Here is a 14,805-nt window from a genome sequence, read left to right as displayed (position 1 = left end):
TGCATCTAAATAAACGAATAAAGGTATTTTGAGGTAATGTCCCTAACTTGGATAATGACAAACATGTAAAATTTTTAATTAAAAAATAAAGGAGGAGGTAACATTCTGATACAGACTTCTTTGAGCAGTGCAACATTTAGGAAGGAAATTAACAGTGTTTATGCAGCAGAAGAATTCAGATGCCTAGAAGGGCACAAAAATATTTTAAAATAGTTTTCACTATGGTTTCCAGCAGAACCACCACATTCTTTTGAGAAGAAATTATTGATCCTGGTACAGTAAAAAATTGGATTTTTCTTTTTAATTAGCAACCACCACCCTTTTTCAACTTTGACTGAAGAAAGGAGAACAAAACCTTACCAAAAAAAAAAAAAAAATCCTGCATCATCATGACAAAAAACACCACACCAAATAATCCAGGGAATTTTTTTTGTCACAGTTAAAACATTTAATGACAAAAGTAGGGTTTGCAACAATGAATCAACAGAGTAGATCCCACTTTTTCAGAATGGCACAAAATTAATTTTTACATTTTAGAGAACTAAGGAATTAATTACAACATATATCAGCAAGTATTACAATTTTGGTATTTTATCGGAAAACCTACCTTTAAGATCATTTGTTTAGAGAGCACATTTCGTTAATATTGTCACGTGAATGCACAATTTTTGCTAGCCATATAAGTAGGTTTTTAAAACAGATTTTGCAGTATACCAGTCTCAAGTCCAACAATACAGGATCTTTATTATTTGCAGAACTTTAAAAAGGTAATATAAGGAAAACTATTGATCTTGTTTCGTTTTACAAATGCATTCTTTAATATGAAACATTAACCTGAATTACTATATACTTTATGTACACAAATATCTAATAATACTAGTGTTGTATACTACAGCTAAGTTCCAGGAGGGAACTATAATGTTCTAAAGTTCATCTTCAGCATGGGATGTCAGCACATTTTCTTAAAACCTTCCTAAGTACCATCACATCTAGCAGTTTACTGAATACCAGAAATGAAACAATGTAACAAACATTACTTCATTTCTTCAATGCATTGAATTCTTCGAAATCAATGCCGAAAAACAGTCAATGGTGCTAAAAACACCTATTAAAGAACAACAGTTTAAGCCTGTGAAAAGGGGATCTGGAATTTAACAGTGTGCCTGTGACCTGATCTGCCCAGGAGATGTTTAAACCTGTAGCCTCTTCAAGCACTATGGATTGTTACCTGAACTGAAATAACTTATCCCCAAGTATATCCATCTGGGGTTTAAGCTTCTCTTCTAATTTATTTATAACCTTTCAGTAAAAGCTCAATGGCAACAGTTCAAATCTTTCTCTTTGCCAGTGAAGCTACTTTTGTGAATGTAGGTCTCATTTCTGAATTTTCATTAATATACTTCATTTTTCATATTGACTACCCATGCTATCAGTTTCACAACAGCAGCAAAATCCTTGAGAGCTCAGTTCCACACTCTGTAAATATATGTCGACACTGCAATTAAACACTCACAGTTGGCCCCTGTCAGCAGACATGGGCTTGTGAGGCTGGCTGCAGGATTAGAAAATTGCAGGGTAGGTTTGGGCTCAGACTGGAGCCCGGTCTCTTGGACCATACCTAAATGCAGTGTCCCAGGCTCTGGCTCTAGACCCAGCCTGAATGACTACACTGCAGTTATATAACCCCACTGCCTGAACCCTGCAAGCTAAGTCAGCTACTAAGGACCAGTTGTGCTTGTTTTATTGCAGGGTAAACATGCCCTAAGAGAGGGGAAAGGATGAAGACAAACCTGCTTTGCTGTCAGAACTATACTATACTTCAGAAAAAGATTCCAATGAAATTATTTTTTCAAATATTCCTAACATTTTGTTTTCAACCAAAATCTAATTCCCAATGAGAGACTGTTTCCTTCTTTTTTGCTGGTGTCTAGTAAAAAGCCCTATTTGTCAAAATGCTGCATAATGTGTTTGTGAAGCTACAAATTCTTTCATGGCAAGTTTCAGTGATCAGTAGCTTAAATGGTGCTTGGGGCCTCACATTTTTAGTGGCCTTGTTCTGATTTGCAGCTTATGACTGGCCAAATTCTTTCCCAGCTGTCAGCTTCAGATGTGACAGGGTTCTTCTTGATGTGATCCTACAGAAATGATAATGATGCTCCCTACTTTAAGCATCTTCCATTTTGCAATTAATTTTTTTGTACAAAATAGCAAAATTAAAAATATATATTTTAAATGAACTACATGTACAAACTATACATTTAACTAGATGACTTCAGTAGGTTGACTTAGAATTTCTTCCCAAATAAAGTCTCCTTTTTGTAATATTGATATTTTCAAGAGCTATTACTTTCTTCTTAGTTTTCACTTTCTCCTTCCCTACCTCCATGTACTGCTTTATTATTAGATACTAAGCTCTTTAAAATGTCATTAATAATGCAAAATCTTATTCTGCATTAACAATGAAAATGACAGTATAAGCAGAATACACTGGCTGGCTGGTTGATTAGTAAGAGGAGAAAAGAAGATTGTGAAGATGCATGCAGCTAAGAACCAATGTACTAAAAGCTGAAGGTACAAACCTTAGCTTATATTTTGTGTATTCTATGTAAAATCAAGTATAAATTCTTGTACTGGCGTAACATTTTAATCCTATGAATAAATAACTTAAGAATTTCTGAAGGAATATGAGGAAAACAGCTGCCTGTTAAGGAAAACAATAGATCAAAAATAATTATGTTAACAGATCTGCAATGGAAAGGTATTTTTCCAAGCTAATTTCATGTTAAACATGTTTTCTGTATAAAATTTATGAAAAACTGAGTAATTTGGAAAGCTTGTTTTCAGACTTTCCTTTATCTAAGCCCGATACAAAAAATAATAGTTGAAAAGAAACCATGCAAAGATTGTTAAATTCTTTACTGTGTTAATGAGGCACAAACATTGTGTGTGTAAAATCAGATTTTTCTTACATCTTAAAATCTCAAATTCACATTCTTTATGTTATATTATACAATCCAAACTGATCTGGAAAGTACAATAGGGATATTTTCAAATGCAGCATGAATAGCAGGGCCACATTTGTAAGTCAAATTTGCACTTCTGAATGCTGGTGATGGCACATGCGAAAGTTTCTACTGAAAAGCAGAAATTATAAGGCGTGCCGTTTCACATAACAAATCTGTCTGCGTTCCACTACAGGATTATGATCTGCTATGCATATATCCAATATTCAAAGTCCACCTGCATTGTACAAAAGGGGGAAATATATAACCATTATATGGATTTTATTCTGTACAGTAATATCACTCATAGCCAATTTAATACTTCTTCCTGTATGACACCACAAAAAAAATAAGATGGTGCCAGCTTAATCTTGATAAGTTTCTTATTTGGTCCAGTTTACATATTTTCAAAAATACCTTCAACAACTTAAATACAAAATAAAGGTTGGTGATACAGTAGCATTGCTTAGCAAAATTACCATAAATGGGTAGGAATGCAACATTTTCCTGTATGTTAACTGAATGACTGATCTTCACTGAATTGGAAAGATAAAGCAGGTGAAAGTTTGGATCTCCAGTAAAAATTGCTCAATCTAGTTTTTCAGTTCCTCCTGGGAAGATTGCTATGTTAGGCAGTATCTCATCATTTGTGCTTCATGGCGAGCTGAAAAAGAACGAGAGAGAAAAAGTGATATTATTTGCAATTATAACCATTCCTGGCTAAAGCAACCAATCTAGACTGGAGATGGGCTGTACATGAAACCCCCTAATTGACAATTAGGGACTGGGTGGCCGCAGCAGCGGAGCCTCCCTGCAGGGTGGCCAGAACAAAGTGGCTGTAGCCATTGTGGCAAGAGGGCACGAAACCAGGTAAGGTTGCCCCTCGTGCCCAGACCCTCTCCCCTTTCCAAACGCCTCACTTCCCTCCCCCCAAGACTATGCACCCCCAGTTTGCTCTGACACCCACCCTTGTTCTTGCATCCTCTCTCCTGGCCACACACTGCACCCTCCCTTGTTCCTGCTCCCTCCACCTGGCTAGACACCCTTCTCCAGCCTGCTTCTAAACCTCAGCTCTCTCCCAGATCCTGCACCCCATCCGCATCCTACTTGCTAGCAGCCCCATCTTGTGCACTGTACCCCTCATTTCTGTCCTACCCCAGAGCCTAAGGAGGCCCATAAAATCCACTAACTCCAGAACCCCAGAAAAGTAAATCTGGTCTATGGGAAGCCCTGAACCTCAGTTTCCCCCCTTCCCCTTCCCTTCACCCCATGAGCCTGGGGCACCAGAGGAGTGAGATCTCTCAGTTGGGGCCACATCAGTGAGCATTGGGGGGTTTTGGAGGAGTTTTTTTGCTACTCACTTGTGTGGTCCCCAACTGATTTTTTTTTAATTATCTAGATGTTTCAAGAGATCCACAACCTTTGCCCCAGGCAGGCAAGTCACTATACCATTCTCCTGATCAATCCCTTATGTCTAACACCTGTTTTTTCCTAATGACTGGAGTTCCTTTCCCCAGAGAGGTAGCCTCAGTGCAAGAGGGTCCTAACAATGGGATCATTTCCCTCTGCTCCAGTTGAATGATGACAGCAGTAAATATCTATAACCCAACTGCCGCAAAACTGGAAGACTAAGCCATTTGTCCAATACATAAGAAAAGATCTGGGTAGTAGTGGAGTGCAGGAGCTATACCCTTTAATGGAAAAATAAACGTTACATTTAGTTACAACAATGGGTGAAAGCCAGTGCAAGTGACTGGTTAGAAAAGGAGGACTGGAAGTGCTCCAGAATTTTTTTCCCTCCCGTGACAGTTTTGTATTGTGGGTGATTTTCCCTTCTACTCCATTTTCCCCACCCTCCTTTTTCTTCTAACTGTGAATATCACTCTAGGACTGTGCAATACCCAACATACTGTCAGCACTCAAAAGAAAAATACTCAACGTGAATGTATATTGCATGTTTTAATTCTGTGATTCCCAGAATGGGATTTTCTTTATGTGGCCTGTGGGAAACAAACAACACCGCCTTTTGTCCAAAGTAGATCTGTTTGTGGATTTGACAATGTTCTAAGCAGACAGGACATGAAATTAAACTATAAGATATTATTGCATTTTGAGAAATATTTCTAGCTCTTTAAAATTATTGGTCACATGTTTAAAAGAAGATACATATACAGTGCCCATTTACTAGTGAAATCTGTTTACACTCAAGTGGACCACAAATGCTGAAGTGGTTGTGGGTAGAAGGAAAGGGAAGTTGTAACCAGAAACCCGGTCATGGTATTTTAATAAGGTTTCGCAAGATTAGGGGCCATGGAGTTTATCTCCCTCTTCATGATAGGATTAGTTTCGTCATGTGTTTGTAAGTACAAAGTGTGTGATCTCTATAGCTGATTCAAAATGAGTTTAGAACTCTCTCCTCACATTCTGCAGTACTGTGTGCGCTCCATGAGATGGTTGTAGAAATTGTAACCTGATTTCTGTCCATGCCCAAGGTGAAGAAAGGAAATTTCTGTCAGTGTCTTTATTTCAAGTTAAGGGAACAAAAAAAAACCCAAGTAAGGGCAAGGGTAACATTTTCAAGAGAAACTACAATATGTGTGCCTCTGTGACAATCCCCTAAAGTGAGTACAAAATAGCAGAATATACTGTGTTTTACACGCTGACAATCCCCTTGTAGAACCCCCTCATCCACAGCCTGAGGAACACAGAAGTGAATAATGCTCTGAGGAAAGCAGTGAACAAACTCAAACAATTCCTGTATCTATGTAACCGAGTGGTGGTTTAGCAGTGAGGACTGCAAACAAATTAGTTTTCTAGCCCATTTTGATGTAATTTTGCAGAGTCCATTATTAGTGTTCATTATTTGCAATGAATGTGTTTGTATTCCTACAAGCCCTGCCGGCCCCAATTCTGATCAGAGTTCCAGGGATTGTTTAGGTTCTTGCACCAGCAAAATTTAAGGGAGCTCCTGTTTCACATGTGTGAGCAGGTTTCACTGTACTAAAAGCAAACACAATATAGACAAACAACAAGGAGTCCTGTGGCACTTCAAAGACTAACAGATTTATTTGGGCATAAGCTTTTGTGGGTAAAAATCACTTTGGGTGTGTCTAGACTACAGGGTTTTGTTGACAAAAGTGGACTTTTGTAGAACAAAACTATCCCTGCGTCCACACTACTGCTGAGTTCTGTCGACATAACGTCGACAGAACTCAGCAGTTTTGTCAACGCTGGTAAACCTCATTTCACGAGGCATACCGCCTTCTGTCGACAAAGCGTTATTGCATGTAAACTGTCCTTGCGTCTACACTGCCATGTCGACAAAGCAACTTGCTTTGTCGACAGAACTGAATGTAGTGTAGACGCTCTTTGTCGACAGAAGCTTTGTCGACAGTATTTGTCGACAAAACTTCTGTCGACAAAACCCTGTAGTCTAGACGTACCCTTTGTCAGATGCATGACTGACTGAGTGGCTTTTACCCACGAAAGCTTATGCTCTCATAAATCTGTTCGTCTTAGGTACCACAGGACTACTCATTGTTTTTGTGGCTAGAGACTAACACGGCTTCCCCTCTGAGGCTAATCCATAGACAGATGGGGCAACTTCTGATAATAGTTTTGAGAGGAGAAAAGAAATTCCACAAGTATTAATGGGCAAGAAATGGTATTTTTAAAATACAGCAGTAGGAGCCACTAGGATATCAGTGAGTGATATTGCCTTGTTTCTAAACCAGACAGCTCTGTTTTTCTAGTACATGTTCTAATGTGAGTACACTATCACTCACTGAAGGAACTCAGAACTGCTAGTTTCTATTTGCTCCTTTGCTTCTTCCTTGGTCAGATCCTCACTATTAGTTCTATGCAGCCTTTATTTTGTTTTGCTCCATTCTACTGTATCATAACAGCTTTGGTTGGAGGCTGCCATAGACATAAACGTATTATTATTTTAAAATGATACACCTGTACTATTACAAACTCTTCTATTCTAAACACTGAAGAAACTGTGAGGAGAAAGAAAAACTGAGAAGCTATTACAAGATTTGTTGGTGACAAGACATCTCAGACTTTCCCTTCTGTGGTTAAACCTATGCTGCTTCCTCTCCCTTGCTAATGGCAATTTTCCCTATTTAGGTCAGGAATAACATTTGCAACACTAACAAGGCAAACTCAAGATCCATTATACACTTTGCATTGACTTTTTAAGGCATTCATCTATTAATGTAGTGTGCTAAAATGCTGATTAACAACCTCTGTAAACAACTCTTGCTCAATGCAGTGAGTTGCTAAATTAAGTCAAAGAAACATGCAGCTATTCATGTACGAAGACCATTAAATAACAAAACAATCCCTAACTATGTTGTACTGAACTAAAAAGCACACAAATAATCAGGTCTGGACCTGATCTGAGAACATTCACTTATGGAAAAGTGAAATGGAGTAAAACTTAACACTATCCACAACAGGATTTTATGGTATATTTTCAGGTGACACACTACCATCCAGGTCTCTCAAACATACAGTACATCTGAAATTCCATGTGTCTGAATTTGACACGCACCCCACAGGAAGACCACTAGAAATACCTATCATTTCACTAGAGCTATATACGTAAATAAAACAAAACAATACTTAACAACTTTGCAACTTCATTGCCTCCCAAACTGATCTAACTCCCCTGGTACTAAATATCTGTTCTTTCTCTCTCTCATTTTATTTCCCACTAAGGCAGTGTCCTACACTGGGCAACTGATGGGTTGGAGAAGAATGTGAGGAACAGCATAGTTCCTGGCTGTTCCCTCTTCTCTTTCATCTTAGCAGATACCCTTCTGCTGATGCCTCTCCAGACGCTACTGTTCCTACTGCTTCAATTTAAAGTGACATACTGTCGGCATCCAACCATTGTATACATGTAGGTTAAAAAAAAGCCTCCATGGAAAGTGTAGTACAACAGCATGCTCACTGGGCTGCCTCGTGCAGCTTGGCCTCTGGAAACCTTCTTTTGCATAATTTTGCATGCCACAAATGATAATAAATCTGACAGCATGGATGAAATGTAGGACATCTCACTTGTAGTGAGAGAATCGAGGCATCATTGGTTAAAAAAAAAAAAGGAAGGTGGGCTGAATATTTCTAGTATCACTCTCCTGCATTCTAAAAAGAAAGTGGTGGGGGGAGGGGAGGGAGATGGAGGTGCGACTAACCATACTTACTAGCTCCCTTCACAGAATTCTACATGGCAATTTGAATTGGGGTGGGCTAAAACTTACAGTAGTAACTTTCTTTTACTCTCTCTTCCAAAGCAATCAAAATGAGTAATAGCTAGTATTGGACAGGTGGAAAGACAGTGCTGCAGCCGAGTTTTGACTGTTGGTGAGAGTCTGCCTTCCATAATTCTTGTTAACTGGCATGAAGACAAATCTATTTCTATGTAAGTGAATTCACTGTTAGCAAACTCTGCCAGCTCCTAAGTGATTAATAAACCAATTTTAGAATCTCAAAACACAGTTCAATTTAGGCACCTTGTTCACTCAACACGGAAAAAGCATGTGGGGGGAAAAAAGGGGCTAGACAATCCTCTTGGCCAGCAGAGACTCTTCCATAAATTCAGGCCATAGATTTCATGTTTCTGACACATATCCTTGAATTTTATCCTGGCAAGTAATTTACTATATTACATCTAGTCAGTATATTTTTAGGCAATATTGACATCTAGCGCACACAGCCCCTCCAATCCCACTGCATTTGGAAGGCATTGTTAAATACAGAAAACCTGTTTTACATTGCAGCTCAGAATCAGTTTCTACCCACTCCTTTGCAACAATACTTCTAAGTGGGAATGAACATAAAGTAGTTACCATGTTACTGGCAATCATATGACTAACAGAGACGGAAGTATGCAGAACATAGTATACTTTGCATGATGGAGACGTATCTTCAGTATCAAACGTTTAGCAGTGGTAGATTAGATGCCCTGCTTAAGAGAACCAGTTCAACTACAGCCACTATTTAAGAAAAAAAAAAAAGGATGAGGATGAGAATGAAATAGATTACTATGTGTAGCCTGCAATTCTAGACATTTTAGGATACCGAGGAATACAAATTAAATCCTATTTCTAGAATTATGCTACTAGGGTGGATGATACTCATGTACAAATAACAAACTAAGTGAAATTGGGCCAATTTGGCAACATGTTTTATCATATTTAGTACAAAGGTGAACCAAAATTTGCAAAATGAAACAATTTAAAACTAACGTGGGAGGAAAATTTCTAGGTTCCTGAATGGTTCTTACTATACACTTATGCAGGGGCAGGCAAAGGGGCCTCCATGGATCTAGTCTGCCAAGATGGGGGATCCAGCCTGTGGCTGCCCTTCTGCTTCCCCGCCTCCAGACCAATTGAGACCAGCGGACGGGAGAGCATGCAACGTTTCCTCTCCCTATCTCCCCTTAGCCCCACTAGGGATGCGCAGCATCTAAGGGAACCACTGGCTGTTTTAAAACACCCAGCGTTTCTCTCTAGATACCATGTGCCCCTGGTATGGCGGGGACAGGGGGCAAGAGACTTCGTATGCTTTCCCTTGCCTCCAGGTCCTAACTAGCTTAGAGACGGGGGAAGCGTGTAAGTTCTCCTCTCACTGTGGTGCCTAGAGGGAAACGCCAAAGCTACATCTACATTGTGCTTTCTTGCACAAGAACATTTGCATATTTAATGAGCTGCCATTTTGTGCAAGGGGCTTTTGTGCAAGAGCCATTCTGCCGCTTATTTTCAGGCAGAATGGCTCTTGCACAAGAGGGGTATTTTGCACAAGAAGGAGCAGTGTAGACTGCTACTTCTTATGCAAAAGCCCCTTGTGCAAATGGCGGCTCAAGTATGCAAATGAGACGTGCCGATATTCATCACCGCACCTCATTTGCATATGTTCTTGTACAACAAAGTGCAATGTAGACATAGCCAAGGTGTTTTAAAACAGCTGGCGATTTTCGGGAGTGGGGGAAGACTTCAAGCATTCCCCCACCTCCTGGCCCCATCCCTTCCACCCAAGGCCCTGGCCCTTCTGGGGAGGCCTGCAGGGCCGAAACTAAGGTTTTCTGCGCTAGGGCAAGCTACTAAACTGTGCCCCTCCCAATCCCCAAAAATGATAAAATTCTTAATTTTTTGTATTAATTTTATTAATTTCACATATATTGAGATTGCCAATAGATGATAGTAAAGATATAAATGAAATAATATTTTAACTTTCTAATTTTATGCCCCTAAATGTACTGCAACTGGGGCGAGTGCCCCACTTGCCCCAATCTTGTTACGGCTCTGGCAGCCTGGGACTACTTTAAAAATTATTGCACACACCTACACGAATGTATAAAAATGGAAGTTTAAACATTTATCTATACAGGATATTTTTATTTGCTTATTGACGTAAACCAACATTCTCTTCAAACTGCAAGTGCTGTAAATGTTTTAATTACTTTGGAAGATTATACTCCAATATCAGATACTGTTGCAGCCTCTGATGTCAGGTAGCTCCTCTCTCTCATGCATGCGCCTTGGCCACTAGTTCCAGTCATATCTTGCTACCCTGGGACATGCTAGAAGTAGTTCTAAACATATTTTGTGCACTGATCACTAGATTTAAATATAAAGGCCAGACCAGAATCCAGAGAGACTGCCAGATCAGAGAATTAGACCAGAAATGACTAGATTAAGAAATGTTTGCTCTGGAGCAGTGACTCTCCATTACGTACAAACAACATAGATCAGTGATGGGCAACCTGAGCTAGTGAATGGGCTGCATGAGAGGCCCACCATCTCAGTGGGCCACAAGATTTTCACAGCTAAGATGGTATTTCAGGATAGGATAGTTTTGCCTATCTAGAATTTGTGGGCCACGCCAACTGAACCGTAGCTGCACTTTGATTGGATGCAGTGGTAGCGCATGGCTCTCAGTCAATATTGTGGGCAATCAGCAGGCAACTCACTTCCTTGCTATATGTGCATGACGCTACAGTAATACTAGGAGGAAAAAACTACACGGACTGAAACCAACATAATCTGGCAACTCTGCACATGCACAATGATAAACAAAATGTTGCATGGGCCACACATAGAGCCCCGATGGGCCGTGTGGAGCTCCTGAGCCACAGGTTGCCCATCACTGGCATAGAGCTCTGTAAGCAGCCTTATAAGGTATAAGCCCTTTTTAGCTTGCAGGACAATCATATCTCCAGGAACAAGCTGCCATTTCCTTAAGTTGGAATGAAAACGTACTTCTTTCCCATATTTCTGCTGAAATATGAAACAGACTAAGTGGCATAGAACATATTGTTGAGGTAACATTTGCAGTTCCCCTGATATTCCCCTTGTCATAAAATGGACAGTAAGATTACAAAGTTCATTTCTTTCCACTTCTATCTTTTTTCATTTGAACATCAACAAAGTAGCCCTGTACAACGGTAGCTAATATTGATTACAACTCTCAGGATAACTCTGAGGACATGTGTGCATGGAATGGGAATGAAATAAATCCTGAAATGCTGGTTTTCTTTTGATTTTGCAACATGGAAGTTATGCCTAGTCAAGGAAAGTGTCAGAACACCAGGTCGGCTGCACATGTGAGGGACTTTATAAATCCCTGTAAGTGCCTGTAATTGAGGGACAGTTGTGAGACAGCATGATGCTTGTGAATGTTGGTGATCAACTGAAAAGTGCCCAGCCATTTGTAGCTCCTGCAAAGGAGGAATAATGAATATAAAGCACTATTCTGAGCTAACGTGAACCCTATTCTGATAAAAATCTTACCTTGTGTGCAGTTTCTGCAAACTGCTGGGCACTGTTCTTCATATCTTCTGTCTTTTCTTCTGCCCGACCTAACCTTTCGCCACGCTCATTCAAAGCTTGACTTGCCTTCTGTACTGCACTGGTCACACTGTCTGCTGCTGAATGGAGTATGCTGTTTCCTGAAATGTCAAATGTATCATTAGCAACCCAGAGTTAACAAGCAATGCAACACATTTTTTTTTTTAAAGTGAAAACCTTACCAGATTTTTCTTCTGATTAAAAAGTTATTTTCACCCCTTGGTTTATTCACTGTAGAACAGCAAGCCTGCTAATCCATTACATCTAGTTAATGAATCATCACCAAATGTGGGCTTGGTTGTCTTAAACCTGACCACAATTGATTTAGTCCTAAGCTATACCATTAACTGACAGTGACCAAATCACATTAAAACAATACATTTTAAGAAGCAAAAGAAAGTTGTTATTTTGATGAATAGTTAATTGAACAGAGTGTGCTAATGAAGTCATCTAGGGGCATGTTATCGTTCAGGTCACAGATTTACTCATCTGGTAGTTCAGCTCAAGATAGTACTTGAAAAACAGAACCATTCACAGCAATTCACCACATTGATGTAACAGCTCATCATAAGTTTCTACACAACCTCTCTTCCATAAGGTTACTTAATCCTGTCACCCTTGAGAATCAGGCATCTTGCATCTGAATAACTCAGACTCATAGACTTTAAGGTCAGAAGGGACCATTATGATCATCTAGTCTGATCCCCTGCACAGTGCAGGCCACAGAATCTCACCCACCCCTCCCAAAATAATCCTCTCACTTATATCTCAGATATTGAAGCCTTCAAATACTTTGAAGACCCCAAGATGCAGAGAATCCTCTAGCTGTGATCTGTACTCCATGCTACAGAGGAAGGCGAAAAACCTCCAGGGCCTCTGCCAATCTACCCTGGAGGAAAATTCCTTCCCGACCCCAAATATGGCGATCAGCTAAACCCTGAGCATGTGGGCAAGACTCATCAGCCAGACACCCCTACTGCTCCCCATGCCACCATACAAAACTTAACTGTATTCATAATCACGCTTTTCTTATCTTCTCTTCAAATCATGGTCTGCTTTTGTGCTTTTTACATTCTTTACAACTCCCTGTCTTCACCATGCCTATGTTCATAACTTCGGTTGAGATTTCTCTCTTTTCTTTCATTGCCAGGCTTCCATTACATCTTGTTGCTTTTCCCCATCTCAACACCAAAAGCAGTACTCTCCCTCTTTATTCTTATTGCTAAAACCCTCAGTCAAATCTGGCCATATGTCATCCTACCCCTTTGACTAAAATGCCGAGGCAACAGTCAACTTTTACCTATTTGATCATGCACCTACCATGTCTTAGGAAAAAATCAAGTATGAATTTTAGAGGTCTGCTCAGACTTGTTCTACCTATGATCTCTATGTTCATTTCTTTCTAGTCCCCCTCTTATCTGATTAGTTGTCTTTACTGCCTCACTTTGTTTCCTTTCTTATATATGATTTTGCATTATCTTATAAAAGTCCCTAAACCAACAACAGCCTTCCATTTCTTGTATAATTCCAAATCCTTAAAACTCATTTCACTCAAGAACATGTACTACCTTGGTTTCCTTAGTACAGGCCTCTATGTTCTCATGAACATAATTAGCCACTTGTGTTCTGTGTGTATTACATTTCAAATATCCAAGGCTGTAAATGCCATTACAAAATCATGCCATTAAAAACATTTGGAAAATATTTACATGCCAGATATGTGTGTGCTAAAAGAATTGTACGTCCTTCCATGCTTCAACTACCATTCTAGAGCACGTGTCTATGCTGATAATGAGTTCTGCTGGATAATGATCCAAAGCAGGGTCAGCTAGTACATGTTCATTTTCATCATCTGAGTTGCATGCTTATCATTTTTACAGTGCATATATTTGTAATAAAAATAATATAAAGTGAGCACTATATACTTTGGATTTTGTGTTGTAACTGAAATCAATATTGAAAATGTAGAAAAACAGCCTCAAATATTTAATACATTTCAGTTAATATGCTATTGTTTAACAGTTTGATTAATCATAATTTTTAGTTACTCACTTGAGATAATGGCAATTAATCAACAGCCCTCCAAATATAATTGACGAACTCTCCATAAATTAACTTCTCAGTATTTAAAGCTACTTGCACTATACCAGTAGTCATTTCATTCCATTAATAAAATTGTCATACCTTCAGGACTAAATGCTAGTTTAACGAGCTATTACTTTAATATAAGGAACTAATATAAAGATTAGGCATTCACCATTTGTGTTTTATAATTCTGGTGCCTTTCACCAGAGACACTCATGTTTTAAAACCTATTTACAATCTATTTTGGAAGATAAATAATTCGCATAAGTCACACAGCAAGTCTATATGTGGACTGTCAGAAATGGAATCCAGATACAGCAACTGGTCCTTGCTTTCACCCCTACACAAGCTATTGGGCGGGTCAAAATCAACTATTTAAAAAATTGCTCTGCTAATTTCCAAAATTATCTCTTGCCCAGTTGCAACACTGTCTGTTACCATGGGAGTTCTTCCACACGTTATGAATAAACCAACTGAGATGATGCAATCAGTTGAGCTGTACTCGGAAAGTGATTCTGCATAAAGGGGTAATAAAACTCATTCAGCACGCAAAAGGAAGCAATAAACAAAGTTTGCTTTATGAAAAGAGGTTAGTTTCCTTTATGGGACTACCTGGATAATTAGCAACGTTTGCACAAATGTACTTAAGTAAATTTGGACTTAATTCTAAAGTGAAGGACAAAATATTCTCAGTTTAAAAAATTCTTGTTTTTATATTTTGCAACTAGCTACGAAATAAATAAAACCAACGAAAATTAAAGTGAAGTCCAGTTTTATCATTTATTTGCCTGTAAGTTACAAGAGAGGGGAAAATTAAAAGTCATCTTGACATAACCTAAGAAACACCACAACCATAGTAACAC

General features: G+C 39.1%; 1 protein-coding gene across 2 annotated transcripts in view; it reads right to left on the bottom strand.

The window, feature by feature from the left end:
- Positions 1-415: 415 nt before the first annotated feature.
- The window catches only part of STXBP6 (syntaxin binding protein 6), a 259,739-nt gene continuing 245,349 nt past the window's right edge, over positions 416-14,805 (bottom strand). The window contains exons 5-7 of one of the 2 annotated variants that reach the window (XR_003089378.2): positions 11,801-11,958; positions 8,858-9,004; positions 416-3,666 (exon numbers count right to left, since the gene is read on the bottom strand). Coding sequence is in view for 1 of the 2 variants with exons in the window: in XM_006123263.4 (XP_006123325.1) it covers positions 3,646-3,666; positions 11,801-11,958 (179 nt within the window). In the remaining variant the exon portion in view is untranslated. The remainder of the gene's footprint in view (positions 3,667-8,857; positions 9,005-11,800; positions 11,959-14,805) is intronic. The other variant, XM_006123263.4, reaches the window with a different exon arrangement.

This window comes from Pelodiscus sinensis, chromosome 4 (assembly GCF_049634645.1).
Source record: "Pelodiscus sinensis isolate JC-2024 chromosome 4, ASM4963464v1, whole genome shotgun sequence".
Lineage (NCBI taxonomy): Eukaryota > Metazoa > Chordata > Testudines > Trionychidae > Pelodiscus > Pelodiscus sinensis.
This window is presented reverse-complemented; position numbering and strand designations above follow the sequence as displayed.